At 37.9% G+C, this 22701-nt stretch overlaps 1 protein-coding gene across 2 annotated transcripts in view; it reads right to left on the bottom strand.

The window, feature by feature from the left end:
* Window positions 1-8272: 8272 nt before the first annotated feature.
* LOC122563989 (carboxypeptidase D-like) overlaps window positions 8273-22701 on the bottom strand; it is a 57936-nt gene continuing 43507 nt past the window's right edge. The window contains exons 14-21 of one of the 2 annotated variants that reach the window (XM_043718398.1): window positions 19022-19157; window positions 17951-18100; window positions 17040-17135; window positions 15955-16016; window positions 13216-13347; window positions 11834-12019; window positions 10649-10751; window positions 8273-10158 (exon numbers count right to left, since the gene is read on the bottom strand). In XM_043718398.1, the coding sequence (XP_043574333.1) occupies window positions 9932-10158; window positions 10649-10751; window positions 11834-12019; window positions 13216-13347; window positions 15955-16016; window positions 17040-17135; window positions 17951-18100; window positions 19022-19157 (1092 nt within the window). In that variant the 3' untranslated portion in view covers window positions 8273-9931. Of the gene's footprint in view, window positions 10159-10648; window positions 10752-11833; window positions 12020-13215; window positions 13348-15954; window positions 16020-17039; window positions 17136-17950; window positions 18101-19021; window positions 19158-22701 lie in introns of both variants that reach the window. The other variant, XM_043718396.1, reaches the window with a different exon arrangement.

The following is a 22701-nucleotide window of genomic DNA, read 5'->3' as shown; positions in this document are numbered from 1 at the left end:
CCAGGTATGAGTTAATCCTGTCTGCAAATAAACTATAAAAATGCCACTTTTCCTCTCATTAGACTCCATTTTGTCATTAAATTGTCAAAGTTCTACGTTACTGAACAAAGAGACCTTGGAGTGCAGCTTCATAACTCCTTGAAAGTGGAGTTGCAGGTAGATCGAATAGTGAAGAAGGCGTTTGGTATGCTTTCTTTTATTGGTCAGTGTAATGAGTACAGGAGTTGGGAGGTCATGTTGCAGCTGTACAGGACATTGGTTAGGCCACTGTTGGAATATTGCATGCAATTCTGGTCTCATCTGGTCGGCATGAACAAGTTGGACCTAAGGGGTCTGTTTTCATGCTGTACATCTCTATGACTCTATTTCTCTTAAAAAGTAAAATTGTCTATTGTCTTCATACATTTATTGGCATTTGCCATAACTACAACACTTAGGCCTTGTAGACAGTGGACAGATTTTAGGGAGTCATCAGAGGTGATGGTTAGACTTTCTCTTATCAGAAATGGTCATTGCCTGGCACTTGTGTGGCATCAATGCTCATTGCCACTTATCAGCCCAAGCCTGAATTTTGTTTGGGTCTTTCTGCATGAAGAAATGAACCACTTCAATATAACCACTTCATAAAAGTTTTTTATGGGTGTTTATTACCTAAGTACAAAGAAAGGCATATACGTCCATGTATTTGAATGCCACGTCTCTGAGAGATATGAATAGCACAAAGTTCTTGAGAAACAAAACACCAACACTTTAATAACAGGGAATGTTGATAGCACCACTATTTGTACTGTAAAATCCAGCCATAATCTGCTTATAGTTCTTAAAACAAATTTTGCCGTAACTGACTATTGATTTCAGACAGCCTTCACTTTCTTATCTCAAAGGTAAATATTATAAAGAAATGATTCTTTCATACTCCTGTCGTATCAAACGAGAGCCAGCAGATGTGATCTATTTGGATTTCCAGAAGGCATTTGAAAAGGTGCCATACAGAAGGCTGATAAATGAGTCCATGCTGTTAGGGGCATGGTACGTGCATGTTTAGGGGATTGGCTGACTGATGGAAAGCTAGAGTGGGGTTAAAGGAGTCTTTTTCAGGATTTCAAAATCTGACTAGTGGTCAGTGTTGAAACCACAACTGTTCACATTATACATCAACAATCTGGACAAAGGAACTGAGGGCATTGTTGCTAAGTTTGCAAATTACACAAAGGCAGGTAGAAGGACACGTAGTGTTGACGAAGCAGAAAGGCAGTAAACAAACTTGGACAGGCTAGGAGAGTGGGCAAAGAAGTGGCAGATGGAATATGATTTGGAAAAATGTGAGGTTATGCACTTTGGTTGGAAGAATAGAAGAGGAAAAACTTTGGAAATCTGAAGTACAAAGGGACTTAAGGTTAACCTGCACATTCAGATAGCAATTAGGAAAGCAAATGCAATGTTAGCATTTATTTCAAGAAGGTTACGAAGAAGATCAGGAATATACTAAGGTTGTATAAGGCTCTGGTCAGACCACACTTGGAATATTGTGAGCGATTTTGGGTCCTATATCTAACAAAGTGTGCTGACTTTGGAGGAGGTCTGAGGAGGTTTACAAGAATGATTTCAAGGATGAAGGTCTTGTCATATGAGGAGCGGTTGAGGACTCTGGGTGTGAACTGCAAGGAGTTTAGAAGGATGAAAGGGGACCTGATTGAAACTACAGAATACCAGGAGGCATGGATAGAGCGGAATTGGGGAAGATGTTTCCATTAGTAGGAGAGACTAAGACCCAAGGGCACAGCCTCAGGCTGAAAAGATGATCCTTTAGAACTGAGATGAAGAAATTCTTCAGCCAGAGTGGTATTTAAGACAGAGATAGACAGGTTTTTGTTTGGTAAGGGGATCAAGGGTTATGGGGAAAAGGCAGGAGAATGGGGTTGAGAACTATATCAGGCATGATTGAATGGTGGAGAAGACGCTATGGGCTGGATAGCCGAATTCTGCTCATACATTTATGGCATTATCCCTGATATTTTGGCACTAGATCATCATAAAATCAATCTGTCCGTACATCTCATCGCATGTCTGTTTGTGTTTAGACATATCTAATTCCATTAATCCTTGCTAATTGCTGATGCAGTCTAATGTACTGCTGTCTGTTCTACAATGTATTCACTTTTACAAGACATCTTCAAACTAATCTTTCACTGCAAGATTTTATTCCAGCTATAGACTTTATTTATAGAATTTATACAAGTACATTATATAACTGTTTGAAATTCAGATTACATAAAGTGCCAAGCTAAATCAGTTTCTTTCAATCATATGTTACTCATTACATTTGTAGTTATTTACAATATTCATTGCATGTCAAAAAGACGGCTTCAGAGATTTTACCAGTTTACAGCTCCTCAGTTTACTGTTGTTGTAAGAACTTAGACAGTGACTTTTCTCCATTGTCTCTACGCCTGTGACAATGCTGTCACTTCAGCAATGACTTGGAGGTGCCGGTGTTGGACTGGGATGTTCATAGCTAAAAATCACACAACACCAGGTTATAGTCCAACAGGTTTATTTGGAAGCACTAGCTTTCAGAGTGCTGCTCCTTCATCAGGTGGTTGTGGAGCCCCTTTAACAAGGTTATTTTGTTCTTGGATTTTTTTTAAAGAGATCATAAAGGCAGAGGTGCCAAAGTATTTGGGAGGAGCTTAGATTAACAATGGTAGGGGTTTGCGTAGTTCTCCCACTTCAAGTTTTTTCTAGTTTGGTTTAACTGTAGCAGACAGAAGCTGCTGCAGTGCAGAAAGGTTCCAAGCCCCAACAGATGATTCCTCTCTAACCTTGCGCCCTGAAATCTCTTTGGAAGTTGTTCCCCCCTGCCTGTAAAAACCTTTTGTTTGAATTTACCTTTTGCCAAGGGGTGTGTTTATGGGCTGTTGCTGGATTGGAGCAGTTCCTTAGTTAAATTGCTTTGTTGGGTTAGTTAAATTTTCCAACAGTTGTTATTCTAAATTCCATTTTCTTTTAATTGTGTTTCAACTGTAGTGTTTAAATAAATTCTGTTTCTCTTGTTGCCAAGTCGTTTAACCAGCTGCACCATTCCTGGAATATCCACTTCACATCTGCCTTTAAAGTAAGAAAAAAAGGTCTAGGCTACCTTCTTAAAATATTTTGAGAGGGGGTCTGGCCTGGTCCGGTCCATAACAAGCCATTGCCCCAATCTTTTTGTGTGTCCCTCAGCACAGAACCTTGGACATTGGAATGTGTTGGTCTGCAACACTCCATTGCAGACTATCAGCTCACATTAGAAGACAAGCAAGGTTCGAGAAGACTGAAGAGTGTCTTTCTTTGAGATAATAGTCCTCCAGCTATGATTGATGTTTGGCTTCTTGTGTAGCCCTTCAAACAGCTCAGAGCAGAGAGTCCTGTGTCACAGCCACCTGCAACAAAATCTTTGCATCTCTTTCAGGACGCTCTTTGGTGAATTTGCATTGTGTTAAAGATTAGAGTATGTCTGTACATGAGAGAAGGACAAGATAGGGTTCCTAAGGATTCACCTCCTCATTTTCTAACTTGTGTGTTTAAAAACCACTCACTTCAAAGGAAGTCAAGACTTTGCAAGTATTGGGATCTGTTATTGTTCAGTCTTTTTCTCTGCATTAAGTTTGATCTTGCTGACAAACCGATAACTGGCAACATTGTGAGACCACTTAAAAGAATACTGACAGATTTGTATGCAACCTACTTCCCATTCTAGCTTTTCTGAAACTAAAAATGAATACTACTGCCATTTAGATTGTTAATTAATTGTATTAGAAAAACAATTAACACAGTGATAATGGACCAAGTGTTTCAGCTGTAAATATATGACTAGTTGGAGTATGGAGGAGGCAGTCTTGATGAAGGGTCCTGCCCAAAATGTCAAATCTCCTGCTCCTCTGCTGCTGCTTGACCTGCTGTGCTTTTTCCAGCTTCACATTTTGTCGACTTTTTTTCCAGCATCTGCAGTCCTCACTTTCGCCTAGTTGGAATATGGACATGACATGGTAAGCAATGCAGCAACTAGACTGTTGACTGAATACTTTCCATTTTTAAATGTATTAGATGTAATATTTTAACTTACATATTTTTGTTTACCTGCCAGATTACTGACCGGTAGCTATAAATGACAGCTTTAAGTTTCATACCTGCTCCATATCTATTTCTAGAATTTTATGGGTATTATATTCAACACTGCCATTAACTACCATCATATAAAATGTTGCATTGTCTTCTACAGCGTGGCAAACAGGGCAGTTTTACAAAACAAAACTGGCACACTTTGCCTATGAAAAGAATCTAGTGTTATACTTCTCAGAGCTTGCTTCATGCCTCTGCATTGTTTGTTGTGATTCATAGCACAATATTTTACACCAGCACAGCCACCTTCCAACTTGAGCTGACTCTAATCTTTAAGCAGCTGCAACATGTGCAGGAAATTCCTCTGCCAATCCAGTCACAAACTACAAACAGTATACTCACAGACAGTACGATCACGTGGCACAATTAACAATGTTAACAGGGTCATTAATCTTGACTGTGATGAAGTTGAAGGCATATGCTTTATCTTTGAGAGGGTGAAAGCTGACAAGCACCTGACATGTCAAAGTATACTGGACAATTTGAAGATGTAACATTTGGGCTGTAAACTAGATAAATGAGTTGCTTTCACAGCAGTTCAAATTTCATCAGTTTAAATTATGCCACAAGACACTAAAACCCAATTGAATTTGAATTTTACTGTTTTGACAACATCAAACCAATGAGATGACGAGATGTTTTGCGGTAGAAAACAGCAGGCATTTTGGACAGTTAGCCAGAGAAAGAGCACCACCTGCCATTGTCAGACATACTGCCCGAAAACTCAAAAGAATGATACCTTTTCATATGAAAAATCTGTGCAGCAGAAAACAGAAGATGATCCAGTGAGATCTACAAACAGAGGAAGATCAACACTATGGTTTTGAAAATTGATTTGCTATAATTTTAATACAGGTTTTATCAGATCAGAACATTGTTATAGAGTGGGAGACACATAACAAATCTTCATGACAAAGGAGGTTTAGAGTTGTAAATAGTTATTGTTTAATGTTCACTTTTGGAGTTAAGAATAAAATTGTTATTTTTTTCATTAAATAGTGGAATTTAGGTAGTTCTCTGTCACTCATACTTTAACAAATTATGAGGTGAGGTGAGCTTGTGTGTTTGGTTTAATTAACAGAAGGGTTTACCACCATGTTGCAACATTATTTATAGCCCCAAAGTTGGTTGGGCACAAATTCTTAAATTTCCACAAACACTGTGGAAGCTTCACATAAAAACTAGTAGACCACTTAGACCCCAAGTTTACTCTACAATTCTGTTAGATCATAGCTGATCCGATTGTGACCTCAATCTCACTTTTCTGCAAGCCTTGTACTCTTAGACTTTCATAAGAGTTTTTCTTTCAGCCCTTGAAAATATTCAAAGACCTGACTTCTGCACTCTTCGGGGGACAGGTGTTTCAGAGAATCTGGACCATTGGAGAGAAAAAAAATCTTCATCCTTCTTTTTAAACTGTATCACATACTGCAGTTAAGTATAGGCCAGTTAGTCTGACATTTGCTGTTGGGAAAATGCTAGAATCCATTGAGGAAGAAATAGCAGGATATTTAGAAAAGCTTAATATAAAACAAAATCTATGTGGTTTTGTGAAAAGGAAAACATGTTTGACAAATTTGTTAAGAGCTCTGAGGATATCAAAAACAGTTGACAAAGGGGAACGGGTACATGTAATGTATTTTGGATTTTCAGACCACAACAGAAAAGGTCTAAAAAAAAATTGCACAAAGTAGGAGCTCACCAGTATCAGGGACATTGCATTAGCATAGATTAAAGATTAGTTAGCACATGAAAGACAGTGTTGGGATTAATGGGTCTTTTTCAGGTTGGAAAGATGAAACCAGTGCCATAATGATCAGCCCCAAAGTCTCAATTATTTATTTATATTAGTGACTGGGGAGGGGTTAGAGTGCAATGTTTCCAAATTTGCTGATGGTACAAAAATAGGTGGGAGGGCATGTGGGATGAGGGTAGGAGGAACTTGCAAGGTGATATGGATAGGTTAAATGAGTAGGCAAAAACTTGGCAGCCGGAGTTTAATGTGAGGCAGTGTGAAACAGTACACTAATGTAAGAACATTCAAAAGAAAGACTTATTTATATGGAGAAAGATTCCTAAAAAATGCATTGCAGAGCATTTTCTTTTGCATGAAACACAAAGTTAGGTTACAGGTGTAACGAATGTCAAGGTGGCAGAGAAATTTTGGCCTTTATTGCTAGGGGTTGGGAGTTTCAAACAGGGCAGTTTTGTTCTTACAGTATAAGGGGCTAGTGAGGCTACATCTAGAGTACTCTGTACAGTTTTGATCCCATATTTAATAAAGGACATGCTGGAGTTGGACACACTTCAAAAGCAATTCACAGGTCTGATTCCTTGGGTGAAGTGGTTGACTTATCAAAAATAGCTTTTAATCATTAGACTTTAGAAGGATGACAGACTGATGTTAATGAAACATACAGGAATGAGGAAGCAAGACAGGGTGGATATTGAGATGCTACCAATCATGGAGGAATGAAGCCAGAAGACAGTTACACAATCAGGGGACACTTGTTTAAAACTGAGATGCAGAGGACTTTTCTCTCAGAGGTTAGTGAATGCTTGGAATTCTCTATCAGAGAGGCTAGATAATGTATTTAAAGATGAGGTAGATAGATTTTAGCAATATCACTGAGTTAATGGCTATGCAGAGTGGATGTGAGAGGGGTGTAGCAGATTAGCCACAGTCTTCTTGATTGGCATAATGGGCTGAAAAGCCTAATTTGTGCCTATTTGCACTTCTACAACTGAAATTTGTGTTTAAAAAAAACACGCTGAGCACTGTACTGAAGTTCAATTTCAATACATTTTTAAAGGCTCAAAAGAACTTACCAATCCAACAACTGACATTTTGAAATTGGTTGGATTAGATATAGGATGTGCAGTGAGTCTTGAGAAGATTTGTAGCTCAGGTTGAGGTTCTGAATGTAAGTTTGCTCGCTGAGCTGGAAGGTTCATGTTCAGACGTTTTGTCACCATACTAGGTAACATCCTCAGTGAACCTTCGGACGAAACATTGCTGATGATTCCTGCTTTCTATTTATAGGTTTGGGTTTCTTTGGGTTGGTGGTGATATCATTTCCTGTTCTTTTTCTCGGAGGGTGGTAAATCAGGTCCAAGTCAATGTGTTTGTTGATCGAGTTCCGGTTGGAATGCCATGCTTCTAGAAATTCTCATGCGTGTCTCTGTTTGGCTTGTCCTAGGATGGATGTGTTGTCCCAGTCGAAGTTGTGTCCTTTCTCATCTGTATGTAAGGATATTAGTGAGAGGGGGGTCATGTCGTTTTCTGGCTAGTTGATGTTCATGTATCCTGGTGACTAGTTTTCTGCCTGTTTGTCCAATGTGCAATTGAAATTTGACAGGGTTGCAGCAGATAGACTGCACATTATACACACCATCCAATTACGACAATGTTATAAAATGTGTTAGCTTGCTTCTCCAGGTTGGTTTCAGTGAACAGCTGACCTCAAATCACATTCAAACAAAAGACATTATTGATTTCAGTTGACTTGGGAAGAATCATTTTTGGATCAATTCAGACTTTATGATGAAAGGTATTACATTTTAAAACCAATATAAAGCAAAAGGTTAATTTACTTTAGAAAATGAATAACTACATGAAATGACACTGCCTTTAGAGTATCTGATAGATCAAAGGACAGTTTACACCTTGGCTAGTCTACATATTCTGATTTAGTGTTTGATTGTACAATTTTATTATTAAAGATAGAATTGAAAAGTAATGCTCAAATTATTAGTTAAGTCTAATGTAAAAGAGAATTTGACCAAACATTCCTAGATTTTTCCCCACCAAAATACTTTAAAAATGTTCTAATCTCTTGCAATAAATACTGTTCAATTATTTCATTTAAGGTTCCTTGAATCAGTTGAAACAGCCAACTTTTAAATTTTTGACATTGATATTTTCTCCAATTGGTGCCCTCTGTCACATCAATAATGATTAGGTAGTATAAAGAAAAGCAATTTTGACTCAAAGTTGACTAAGTCAGCTTTGATAGTCACTTTGTTTATTCCATGTGCAATTTATCAAAAGGGAACTAAGTGACACATGCAAGCACTGTTTAAACATTGAATATACCACCATAAACATACATGTGCTAGATAAAGCATTTATTTTTAGATGCCAAAACCTTTCACTGAAACCCAGTGACATCACCACAAAATGAAAGAAATATGAAAAATTTAAGGCATCACAGCATATAATCAAATACACAATATTGATAAAATGTTCTGTGCAAAAAGTACAAATGAACAACGATACTAACTTTCTGAAGTGATTTTCCAAACACAATGGAGTGACGAACTTAAGTACAGTGAATCGTTTCTTAATAAATTGAATATCATCTAACAATATGAATTAGGTGTTTTTGGCAATGCTGTATTTCTGGTGATCATATACTGTATTTAGGCAATTCAGGTGTACATTCAGTGGCACACACTGAAAACACACATACAAACATTCACTCACACCTACAAAGAGTTCATTATTCTATGACCCTTCACCCACATTCAATGCATCTCTACAGTATACTGAAAAAATTTACACCAAGATCCAGACTATAAAAACTATGAAAAAAATATGCTTCAAACAGCATATGATAGGACCATAAATTCTAGTTTTACTTCAGTAGTCACCTCTACCATCATGATTCAAATTAAGCAATTTCACTGCCTAAGATATTTCATAATTTATATAATAAAAGAGCACCTTGAAAATTAGATGTTCAGTTCTAACATTTGTAATTCCAATTGAGAAATCTCCAACTATAAAATGATCCAGTGTGCATAAAAAATAAATTCAAAAATAAAAGGATAACCATGACAAATTTGAAGATGCCATTTTCATAAATGGTTCATTTGGTTTTTGTTCCCTCTGTAACCTCTGCCTACACATTGTCCATCCCTGCCAAAATTGTCTGGTTCTCAAATGTATACAACCTATTGCTAATTGCAGAGACTGCATTTAATGTATATAGAACATATCATTAACCATTTTTAAAATATTAGTTTTTGAATTACAAATCAATGACAAATTTCATTTGCTTGTATTTTATGGAGCAAAATAAAACTGCAAAAAGTGGGATATCAAATTTTTAAATTAATGTCATTTTTGGAGGTGGATCAGAAGGCAAACATATACACAAGTCACTTTTCCTTCTATTGTAACACTGGCAAGATTTAGACAACAAAGTTGCATATGCCTTCAATTAAAAATTGCCCACCTTTTGAAATTAGCATGTACAATCCAGACAAAATGACAGTAGCAGCACTGCACAATTCTTTCCAATTCATACCATTTCTTTTGAAAACTTTGTTTATACAAAATATTGAAAAGTTCGCAAAAATAAATGAACAGTTGTTTTAAAAAGGTGGTTAACAGACATTTTTCTTCTTAAAAAGGGAGAAGTGAAAGGTATACTGCATCTTTAAATGTTGGCACAGGTTTGCAGTATGGTCAGGCAGAGGCTCAGATGGTAGACATGGTGCAATAACATTCTTCATGTGGTTGACCCTTAACCACAATACAAGGTCAGCAGTCAGTTCAGGATATGTGCAATGCTCAAGTGATGGTGCAAACTGCCATTCCTCCTTGTAGCATCTACGTTTTGAAAACTATGTTATAAAAATCACTCCAACATTTCCCAATGTGCAGTAGATCAGGCAAATCCTCTATTCGGGTTAATGCTTATTTGTTCATTTTACTTGGCAAAAAGATAACATTTCTGCCAGTCCAGCAGGGTGGCTTGATATGTTAATGTTTATTAATATACAGAGTGTCATCTTCACTTTCAGTTTCATCCTGAAATTCACTACTGAGAAGAGATTTCTTTGAACCCATGGACATCATTCGGATCTCATCTTCGTATTCATCTCTATGCTGCCTCAAACGATGAAAGCCATCTTTTTGGTGATTGGACTTGATAGCGCAAACACACCAAATGATGCAAGCTGTCACAATTATTGCAGAGATGGTTGCACCTAGTGGAAAAAAGGTAAAAATATTTGTTGTTTAGTTTCATTCACTTTATAGCATTACACAAGCTAGATAGACTGCTTCACCCAAAATGGAGAACAGAAACTGCTATTGACATATGTAAAATAGTTCTGTCAAAACTGATTACATTCAATGTTTAAATTAGAGATCAACAACTTCAATGCTAAACCAAGGGAAATACACAGTTAAACAAGCAATTCAAAAATAAAACAATCGACCTGCTAGCTTCAACTTTGCTACATTTCCACAATAAACAGTGGGAAAAAGATTTCTCAAATTTATTCAAATTTCTAAAGGGATTGTAGAATAAATTCTGGTTTTTAACTAAAAGGATGACCACATGAGAGTTAAACATGATCAAATTATTAATGTTGATTGTACGAATTGCTAATTTTAAATTTGAAACTATAATTTACTGTTAATGGAAATTTTAGCACAGATAACTCAATGCTGCCTCATGATATCAATTCTTACCTGCTGCTGTAACTACCAGTTCTCTGGGGAGACCAAATAATTTATTATCCAGCTCAACAACTATTATCAATGAGGTGGCAGCTTCAGAAGGGGATACAAACACCTATTGCACAAAAATGGAATTAATACAACTTTTAATTTTCAAGCAGAGAAGAGTGTAAATTTATATTTCCTAAATGTGGAGACGACCAGAAAGCAAGACTCTTATACATCATGACCTCTTTTAAAGTTTAACTAAATTTTAGTGCGAGAATATACTGAATGAAAATAAAAGCAAATACTGTACTGAAAATGAAAAGAAACAGCGCATATCTCAAGTCAGTGAAAAAGAGATAGTTTAATATTTCACTTGCAAATGCTCAGATCCTGATATTAGTTTAAAAAAATGATCCAGTCGTAAGCATCACTGCAGGGCCAGTTAACATCCAATAATACTAAGCAACCAATTCCAGGGCTACTGATTTTGCGAAGGAAGAGTGATATAGTTCTTAGTCAGGGTGGATTGTGAGTCAGGGTGGACCGTGATTCAGAAGGGAATATTGCTGGTGATGTACTTGTTGCCCTTGTTCTTCCAAATAGTGAAGATCCAAGTATGGAAAATGCTGTCAAAGCAGCCTTGGCAGCTGCTGCACTGCATCTTTTACATGGTATACACTGCAGCCGATGTGTGGCAATTGCGATGGCAGGGTCAACCAGGTAAATTCGAATGAGGGTCACTGGACCTGAGATTTTAACTCTGCTTTCTCTCCACAGACATTGCCAGCCATGTTCAAGATTTCAAGCAATTTGTCTTTGCTGCCAATCAAGTGCGCTGCTTTGCTAGGATGATCTCAAGTGCTGTTGGAGATACACTTGATGCAAGTGGAGAGTATTCCATCATATTCCTGCCTCTCACATACAGGTACTAGACTGGCCGAATCACAAGGTGAATTACTTGCTGCAGAATTTTAAGTATTTGACCTTCCTTTTAAATAAAGTATTTAAATGGCTAGATGTGGGTGTACCCTACCCCAAATGGATTGGGGTGTTTCATGGCAGCAGGTCACACTCACCAATTAGGGATGGACAATGAATCCCTGCCATGAGCCCACATTACAGGTATTAAAAAATCTGTAGTCTAAAAGCATCTGGAGTAAAACTGAGCTCAGCAGCTCCATATTTAGAGAAAGTACTTAGATTTTCTACCTGCTTGCGCTGATGCTGGTATCCTGCTGCAAGTGCATCAATATGATGTGATCCCGGAGACAGGAGAACATGAAAATAACCCATTTCCGACGTCAGAACTTTAACACCTTCATTCAGAATAATATTTGCATTTGGAATTGGATTTCCAGCTTTATCCGTTACCATTCCTCGTAAGCCTTTATGAACCTGAGGAGAACAACCTCAGCTTAGAAAATAGATACAAGGTACTTAAAATAGCCTTATATTACATCCGGAAAACTGAAAACAGAGCAATCGGAAAAGCTAAAAATAAACTTTTTCCACAATAACACTTGAATTTATCATTCTTCTGGCTTATCACTATGGATTCTATTGATTGAAATTGGGGAGTTTTAAAAAAGTGATTGAGAATATTTTGATGAATATAACTTCCCTCCATATTATAAAGTTGGGATTACCCACCTTTTTTCCTTTGTGGTCTTACAAACACGGGTGTAGAAATTCCATTTTCCAATTAATTTGTGTAGATTATGATTCTGATGCCAACATATTCAGGATGTTCTAGTATGCAATTTAGTGAACTGGACAAGCCTAGCATTTTGAGATTTTGCAGGTTCAGTCAGTGGTTAAGAAAGCAAATGTAATGTTGTCATTTATCTCAAAAGGGTTGGAATGTTAAAGCAGTGATGTGCTACAGAGACTTTATAAAGCTCCGGTTAGGCCTTATTTAGAATACTGTGTCCAATTTTGGGCCCCACACCTCAGAAAGGACATACTGGCACTGGAGTGTGTCCAGCAGAGATTCACATGGATGATCCCTGGAATGGTAGGCCTAACCTACGATGAATGGCTGAGGATTCTGGGATTATATTCATTAGCGTTTAGAAGGTTGAGGGGAGATCTAATAGAAACTTATAAGATAATACATGGCTTAGAAAGGATGGACACTGGGAATGTTTTGGTTAGGCGGGGTTACTAGGACCCATGAACATAGCCTTAGAATTAGAGGGGGTCAATTTAGAACAAATTAGGAGACACTTCTTCAGCCAGAGAGTGATGGACCTGTAGAATTCATTGCCACGGAGCTCAGTGGAGGCTGGTACGTTAAAAGTCTTCAAGGCAGAGATTGATAAATTCTTAATCTTATAAGGAATTAAGGGATACGGGGGAAAGAGTGCGGGTAAGTGGCATTGAAATGCCCATCAGCCATGACTGATTGATGGACCGAATGGCCTTACTTACATTCCTATGTCTTATGCTAAGATGACAAATAATAAACAGAATAGATCAGTAAATAAGAAATATCTTCACAAACAGAAGCAAATGCCTTGGGTTTAATTGTTAGGTATGACATGGCAGCAGACACCTCTGACTTGATGAGGAATTGGATAATACATGCTTACCTCAACAAGCATACTGAGTAAAGACTTCTTGTTCTCATTCCAAATTGTAGCAAGCTCTTTGACACGTGGGAAGTTACAGCAGCCTGTGTAAACTGTGATCTCAGGACAGTGACCGTAGGTTACACTAAAATCCTGGCAAGATAACAAAACAAATCACTAAGAGGTGTTAATGAAAGGATTAAAATTGCTTTATCTGAAACAAATTCCGTATACTTTTTGATGAGATTTTTAACCACAAATAAGGGAGGCATTCAGTCTCAAACCACAAAACTAAGCATTGCACAATATCAAATTTCAGGTGTGCTTTTATTGCTGGTTGGATTTTATTTGGAATTTTAGCTAGCACCACGATTCCTATTTGGGGAATAAAATCAATTTTATTCTTCAGATGTAAGGGAGTCAGGTGAAGTGGATAAACATTTAAATTGATGTATTCTATGATTGAGAAAGTCTTCAATATATCATTAAAGATTTACACTTTACATTGCAGGATTCTGTACAGGACTGAGATGTTAGTGGGGGAGCACTTTGGAGTCAGCGACCATAATTCTATTAGTTTGAAAATAGTGATGGAAAAGCATAGACCAGATCTAAAAGTTGAAATTCTAAATTGGAGGAAGGCAGGTATAGGGAATGCTGGATGACTAAAGAAATTGAGGTTTTGGTTAAGAAAAAGAAGGAAGCATACGTCAGGTATAGACAATAAAGATCAAGTGAATCCATAGAGTATAAGGCAGTAGGAGTATACTTAGAAATCAGGAGAGCAAAAAGGGAACATGAGATAGCTTTGGCAAATAGAGTTAATGAGAGTCCAAAGGGTTTTTACAAATACATTAAGGACAAATAGGTAACTAGGGAGAGAATAGGACCCCCCAAAGATCAGCAAGGCGGCCTTTGTGTGGAGCCGCAGGAGATGGGACAGATACTAAACAAGTATTTTGCATTAGTATTTACTGTGGAAAAGAACATGGAAATATAGAATGTAGGGAACTAATTGGTGGCATCTTGAAAAATGTTCATATTACATTTGAGGAAGGAGGAGGAAGTGCTGGATGTCTTGAAACGCATAAAAGTGGATATATCCTCAGGACCTGATCAGGTGTACCCTAGAACTCTGTGGGAAACCAGGGAAGGGATTTCTGGGCCTCTTACTGAGATATTTGTATCACCGATAGTCACAGGTGAGGTGCTGGAAGACTGGAGGTTGGCTAACGTGGTACCACTTTTTAAGAAAGGTGGTAAGGACAAGCCAGGGAACTACAGACCAGTGAGCCAGACTGCAGTGGTGGGCAAGCTGTTGGAGGGAATCCTAAGGGACAGGGTGTACATGTTCTTGGAAAGACAAGGACTGATTAGAGATAGTCAACATGGCTGTGTGGGAGGGAAATCATGTCTCAAACGTGATTGAGTTTTTTGAAGAAATAACAAAGAGGATTGATGAGGGCAGAGCAGTAGATGTGATCTATATGGACTTCAGTAAGGCGTTTGACAAAGATCCCCATGGGAGACTGGTTAGCAAGGTTAGATCTCACGGAATACAGGGAGAACTAGCCATTTGGATACAAAACTGGCTCAAAAGGTAGACAGAGGGTGGTGCTGGAGGGCTGTTTTTCCAGACTGGAGGCCCGTGGAGTGCCACAAGAATCAGCACTGGGTCCACTAATGTCCACTCATTTTATATAAATGGACGTGAGCAGAAGTATAGAAGGTTATCTCGGATTACAACGGGATCTTGATCAGATGGGCTGAGAACAGGCAGAATGAGTTTAATTTAGATAAATGGGAGGTGGTGCACTTTGGGAAAGCAAACGTTAGCAGGGCTTGTACACTTAAATGGTATGGTCCTAGCGAGTGTTGCTGAACAATGAGACCATGGAGTGCAGGATCATAGCTCCTTGAACGTGGAGTCGCAAGTATATAGGATAGTGAAGGCAGCGTTTAGTATGCTTTCCTTTATTGGTTAGAGTATTGAGTACAGGCGTTGGGAGGAGGTCATGTTGTGGCTGTACAGGACATTGGTTAGGCCATGGTTGGAATATTGCGTGCAATTCTGGTCTCCTTCCTATCGGAAAGATGTTGTGAAACTTGAAAGGGTTCAGAAAAGATTTACAAGAATGTTGCCAGGGTTGGAGGATTTGAGCTATAGGGAGAGGTTGAATAGGCTAGGGCCGTTTTTCCCTGGAGCGTCGGAGGCTGAGGGATAACCTTATATAGGTTTATAAAATCATGAGGGACATGGAAAGGATAAATAGACAAAGTATTTTTCCTGGGGTGGGGGAGTCCAGAACTGGAGGGCATAGGATTAGGGTGAGAGGGGAAAGACATAAGAGACCTAAGGGGCAACGTTTTCACAGAGGGTGGTGTGTGTATGGAATGAGCTACCATAGAAGTGGAAGAGGCTGGTACAATTGCAACATTTAAAAGGCACGTGGATGGGTATATGAATAGGAAGGGTTTGGAGGGGTATGGGCCAAGTGCTGGCACATGAGACTAGATTGGGTTGGGATATCTGGTCGGCATGGATAAGTTGGACTGAAGGGTTTGTTTCCGTGCTGTATATCTCTATGACACTGACACAAACTGTTTCAACATGCAATCAGCCATAAGAGGGCAGCACAGGAAGAGCAGATGGCACTTGCTTCTGCTGAACTAATCAGGTGATTTTAAAACTAGAATGCCTGCCAGATCTTCAGTTACACTTCTGACATTGGATTCATTATGTCAATATTTAATACTCACCTTCATGCTATGCATGTGACCATGCCATTGTGCACCACGTACAATACCATCAGGGATGTTTTCTTCTGAAACAGATTAAACCAATGAATGCTGTAAACTTCAGATGCCAGAAGCAAATTGAAGTAAACAGGTCTTCTATCACACTTCACAATAACAATTTCTAATTTGCATACAGCATAAAGGAAGTGACCAGAAATAAACATTTATAAGATCATATGGAGTCGAGCAATTAATTACCTTGGACACAGGATTGGCTAGCAAAGCAGGGACCTGGGAGAAACAAATCTTACTTTGGTTGGCAAGATGCAACTAACCGATGCCACAGGGTTTGGGCCTCAACTATTTACAATCTGCATTAATGACTTGGATGCAGGGATAGAAAGTACTTTAGCTAAATCCAAAAGTAACATAATAGCATAGCAATTTACGGTCAGACATTTTTTAACTGGTTCTTTGTGGAATTTCCTTTTGTGCTCTTGATTTACCTACAATATTAGATTTCCTGTATTAGCCCACTGTTTTAGATCCAAAATTTTGCTAGTTGGATGTAGGCCAGGAAACCAGTGAACAAAAGGGCTGACAGTGTTTAGTAGCCAAAGGAAAAAGCATTGCAAATTGAGGAATGAAACTGGATATGCTATCTAGAATTCATAAGAACATATGAACTAGGAGCAGACTGATCAGACTGTGGTTTCAAATCCATACTCTTGCCTATCCCAGATAATCTTTGAAACCCTTGCTAGCCTTAAGAGCATTCAATGACCCTACCTCCACTGCTGAGGGAAAGTACCAAATCCCTCTAAAGACAATCCCTTCCTGTCTCAGTCTTAAATAAGAGATCCATTATTTTTAAACTACTGTTCCCTCCATCTAGACTTGGGATGCAAAATCAATTCCAGATTAAAACATCTTTATATTGTAGGCACAAAATCTGACTTAGTCAAAAGTTTATCTGAATGCTTGATCTGGGGTTGCAAAATACATGATAGCTATCAAAATTTCCAATGTTAATGCAATTACATTGGATTTGTGCAAAATGAAAATAATGAGATCGAACAAAGTTAAGTATTATTGTAAATTCTCACCTGTGTTATCAGGACAGCCTGGATGACCCAAATGCATTTTAGGGTGATTGTCAGAATAAACTGTGGCCAAGTATTTCAGGGTTTCCTCATTTGCCACTGTTGAGAAAACAGGTAATAGAGGAGTGATGAGATAGTCTTCTGCCTTCACAATATGCAGCAAAACATTGCTAATAGAGCAAGAGTTTTTGCTTTTTCTTCCTCACGTTAGAGCCTTTCAAAATGAATTTTTATTGCAAACAAAAAGTTGTGAATACATAAACAATTACTGGATACAAGTTTTTCAGAATGCACAAGATGCCAAAACTTCCATATTCAACTAGATTTGGGTCTTTGTGCCTCACTGCTTTTCATTATCACTCATATTCAATAAAGCAGCATCAAAAGAAAATAAGTACTATCGTGTGCCTCATGCCTTCAATTTCTTTTATTCAAATGAAATACCCTTGATACAGATAAGTTTGGGGTTTGTAGAAAAGCTACAAAAAATGGTAATTGAAATAGTAAATAGATATGCAGATGGGAAAACAGAAACGGAAATTCCAGGACTCCAGCTCTGGTACCTTTGCGACTTCTAATATTAACATTTCAGGAGGAAATTTGGCACTGCATTCAAAGTCACCAAACTTCATTTTATCTTCTCACCTGCCATCCATGTCACTTAATTGTGATCAACAGATGAACCCAATTGAATACTTTTAAAAAAAACTCATTAGCTTGCGGACGTTAAACTGATTGCAACTTTCGTGAACTTCAAAGTACCAGAAGAGGTTTACCAAACCCCAGTATAGTAAACAAACCACCCTGCGAGAGTAACAAAATAACTTTACAGAGTCAACACAAAATATTTCACCATTAGGACAAGGCAAGTTGAATTTAATGTGGAATAAACATGGGATACAATAAATACATACCTGTTTGTACAGGCTTATCGTAAGGATATGTAGTAAGAAGAGAGCCACCATCCAAAACAACAGATAATGTAAATCCTTGGTTGAGGATCAGTTGCTTGACTATCGCTCTAGTCTCAGGTTGCATCTCTGAGAATTGCTCGGAGGAGTTTCCTGGTAAAATACAAGTCTTGTACTTTTACTATTTACAATGCAGTCTTCAAGATACATTCCTAACCAGTCTATGTGAAAATGTCACTAACACTTGGATTTGATAAGAAAAAAGTGGAAGCATAGTACTGCATAATATTCAAGATCATGTATTATGAACTGAAGAATGATTTAAAGTATACAGTGAATTCAACACATTAATTTTTAAATAACACAATGAAAAGTGATCAGTTACACTAAAATCCTGAATTATTGAGGGAGTTGAAATCAACAAGATCATTCATTTTGGTTAAAAGTTCATAACTGAAAATTATTTGGGCTGGATAACTTCAGTATCTGTAACATTTTAAATTCGATATATTGAAAAAAGCCATCAACGAGTCAGCCTTTATATATTTTTTTCCCTTCAATACGTTAATTCAACCTGTTCAGATATGTTATAACAACCATGAAGGTTGGTAGAGTTTGAATCTGATCTTGCTGCTCAGGTGGTGGTCAGTACTACGGTGCCACAAGTTACCAATCTTCAGCTTTGTTACAATACTCAAATATTGATCTAATACCTTTACCAATTTGATTTGATAAGAAAAAAATGGAAGCACAGTACCGTATGCACAATATTCAAGATCTTTAGAAAACATGATTGGGTTAAACAAATTCCTCCCTTGGCTAAACTCAAGGTAGTCAGGGTAGCATAGCGATAAGCAATGATCCCAAAACAAAACATCTCCATTCTAAGGTAATGAGATAACTTTGCTATTTGCTAAACAAATTTTACACATGGTATGGACTAATTAAAACAATATTGGTTACAACTGCGACAAAATATGGTTTGAAACTTTAGTTTCTATATTGAAAGTAATCCAAAATCAGTAGCCTGGGTTAGTCTTGGAAATAAAACAGCTACCAGTTTTAGTGCATTACCCATGAAATCACTGTCCAAATCTTTTCCATTTACATTGGTCAGTCCGATTCTCGACGTACACTGCCCTTCTTGGGCAATTTCTCTACCATCTGGGTTCACGGATGGTACCATCACAATTTTTGTCTCTTTAATTAACTGGAGAGAAAAAAATTAATTTAGCTTTCACTAGCTTAGACAATATATCTTTAAGTACAAGCTTAACTCACATGCACACTTTACAACAATCACGTTTGAAATAGGAACAAACTGAAGTTAACAAAGTACTTTCAAAATTTTAAAGCCAATAATTCAAAGACAAAAGCCAATAAATTAAAACTGAAAAACATGTGACTGCAAAAACACTTCACACTGCATTCTTAAAAGCTAATACAAATGTGAAACTAAATATATAAATCATCAAATGTTTCTGGAGTTGAATTTTACTTATGTGCACCAACATTCAAGATTCCAGTATCTGTTGCTCAGTTATGAAATGTAATAGTCACATTTCATAAGGGTTTGTTTCAGGGTTTAATTCATGAGTTTCTGATGAGATTCAGGAAGCACAGACAATCTAATGGTTTGGAGATGTCTGTGTTCGACTGGGGTGTACAAAGTTAAAAATCACACCAGGTTATAGTCCAACAGGTTTATTTGTAAGCAATTGCTTTTGGAGCACTGCTCCTTCAAGTGTTGGCTAATGGCTTTCACTTTTCACAATCTGGCTGCATCTATTTTGACTACTAAATTCAGCTCCTCATATCAAGGCCACCAAGTTTTCCTGCAATTCAAAATTATAGATTTAAGCATGTACTTTGGGCAGCTAACAGTCCCCAAATGGATTGTGCTTGTAAGGGCAATTATGAGGAATGATCTTTCTTAACCATTTTTCATATACTGGTTTGTTAGCATTTTCACCAGCAGGGGAGATGACAGCAATGGTCGCATGTTAAATGATATCGCTTTAGCACTGTCACCAAAAATTGTGTTATCAAGAATTTTAAAAAAACTTTACAGTGCAGGAGATGACCATTTTGTCTGGACTGGCTTTTAATGCTGTTAGGGTTTCTGGATCTACCACCCTTAAAGGCAGCAAATTCAAGACTGGCTACATTCCACAAATGAAAAGATTTCTCTTCAGCCTCCTTTATTCTGTGCTTCAAATAAGTGAAGTCTGTGTTGAGAAATGGGCTGTTCTGATCCAGTGAATTCAGGCCTCAATTTCTGAATAGAATCTATCCCTCCTCAGCCTCATTGTTCTGAAAAAAAAAACAACCCTCGTCTGTGTCTTATCCTGGATAAAACTTTCCTGTCCTAGCAATATCCCCTGAAATCCCTCTGTACTAAATTTCTAATTGTAATCACATCCTTCCTGTAACATAGCAATCAGAAGCATTCATTGTATTCTAACAATGTCAACTAGTGTTTTATGCAGTTTTAGTATACTTCCTGACTTGCGTTGTATGCTGCGGCTAGGACATGCAAAGCAACACTGCAGTGTTCCTTTACAATTCTACTGCTCTACTCGTGTATTCCTACCTTATTTTCCTTCCTCAAATGCATTTGCTCGGTTCTCAAGTTTTCTGTACGCCTGACTCAGTCTATTGAAATCTTCCTGCAGTCTCGAGCATTCTATGAACAATGCTGCCAACTTTATACTGTCTGCAAACTTTTTAAATCAGGCCCAGACATTTGTCGAAACCATTAATACAAATTATGGAAAAAGAGGGATATAGTGCAGAACCCCACTTTCATCACAAAAATATCCAACTAGTGCTCTTTGCTTTTTGCCACTGAGCCAACTGTGTATCCAATTTGTCACCTACTCCTTAATCCCTTAGGCTTTTATTTATCTCCCGTTTTTCCAAGCGAGACCTAAATAAAGGCCTATCTGGATTTTAACAAGGCAGTGCATCAAAGGGATTTTCATCTAGTAGTCTCAACTTTTCCTTCCTGTACCCATTTATCATTATGATTATTAATAAGTTCATTAAAGTGAACATGCAACAGCAACGTGGGAAAGGGGGAAAATGGAGAATCCAAGAATTAATGTGCTGAATCTAGAAAGGAAAACTAACAAATGTGCCTAATATTTCAGAAACATTGGTAAAGAAAAGAATAAAAATGACGGCAAGCAATGCATATACAAAGGAGAGGCAGAAATGTCCATTGCACATCATTCTGACTATTGCTTCAATAATATAAAATTGTGAAATATGGCCATGGTGAGACAGAGCTCTGTTTGGTCATACCATAAATACCTGACATTTTATATATTTGTTTAGGTTAGCATCACAACCACAAGAATTTGCAGATAACATAAGGGTAGTTAGGAGGTTGGAACTCGAGTTGCAGACATACTTGAGTGTGATTTGGACAATTTGAATAAGTGGACAAAGGCAGGGGAGATGGAAGTATAACATGGATAAGTGTGAAGGTATCCAATTTGGGAGCAACAACAGGTAGTCAGATTATCTAAAGGGGATAGATTGGGAAAGAGGAGGTGCAACTAGATCTGTGTGGCCTTGTAGACCAGTCACAGAGCAAGTATGCAGAAGGTTGTGAAGACAGGAAAGTGTATACTGACATTCATAGTGAGAGCGTGTGTGTCCAGGTGCAGATATGTTTTGCAGCAATTGTACAGGGACTTGGTAAGGTACCTCTCTAGCATTGCATGTAGTTTTTGTCTGAGGAAGGATGTTCTGGTGAAAGGGGGAGAGCAGAGGTTTACTGGACTGATTCCTGGGAAAGAAAGAGACATATGAAGAGACACTGGATTGCTGAAGACTATATTCACTGGAGTTTAAAAAAATGAGGGGATCTTATTAAAAAAACAAATTTTTGCAGGACTGGACGGTAAACAGAGGAAGGAAGTTCCTGATGACTAAGAGTCCAGAACCAAATGGTTACAGTTTAAGGATTAGGTTAGGCCAATTAAGACTGAGTTGAGAAATTTCTTCACCCAGAATGGTGAGCCTGTGGAATCCTCTGCCACAGAAAATAGTTGTGACCAAACCATCAAATGTTTTCAAGTAGCAGCTAGATTTGTAGTAATTAGGGAAGTCAATGGCCTAGTGGTATTATCACCGGACTGTTAATCCAAAGATGCTGGTAATGTTCTGGGGACTGGGTTTGAATCCCACTATAGCAGATGGTGGAATTTAAATGTAACTAAAAATTCTGGAATTAAGGGTCTAATGATAACCAGGATTCAATTATTGATTGCCAGAAGAACCCTTTTGGGAAGGAAACTGCCATCATTATCTGGTCTCTCCTACATGGGAGTCCAGACCCACAGAAACGTGATTGCCTCGACTGCCCTCTGGGTAATTTGGGACTGGCAATAAATGCTGGCCTAGCCAACAAACACCCACATCCCACGAATCAAAAATAAATTTTAAACATTTAGTTAGCAGCCAGGAGTATTCCTTACTGCTAAAGGGATCAAAGAGCGTGGGAAGAAAGGAAGACAATCAACCATGAACATACTGAATGAGAGCGTAAGCTTGGATGATGAATGGCCTACTCCTGTTCCTATTGTGTTTCTGGTTATAGCAATGCAGACAAACAAATACAACTTGAGCAATGTTACAACTGTGTAAAAACCAAATATCTTAACCATACACATCATCTACAGAAGATGAATATTAATGGACAGTCTTTCTTGCATATTAGGTTCAAAGTAGCAGTCAGCCAAGTA

This window comes from Chiloscyllium plagiosum, chromosome 28 (genome assembly GCF_004010195.1).
Source record: "Chiloscyllium plagiosum isolate BGI_BamShark_2017 chromosome 28, ASM401019v2, whole genome shotgun sequence".
NCBI lineage: Eukaryota > Metazoa > Chordata > Chondrichthyes > Orectolobiformes > Hemiscylliidae > Chiloscyllium > Chiloscyllium plagiosum.
The sequence above is the reverse complement of the archived record's forward strand: the minus strand, read 5'-3'. Positions and strand labels throughout refer to the sequence as shown.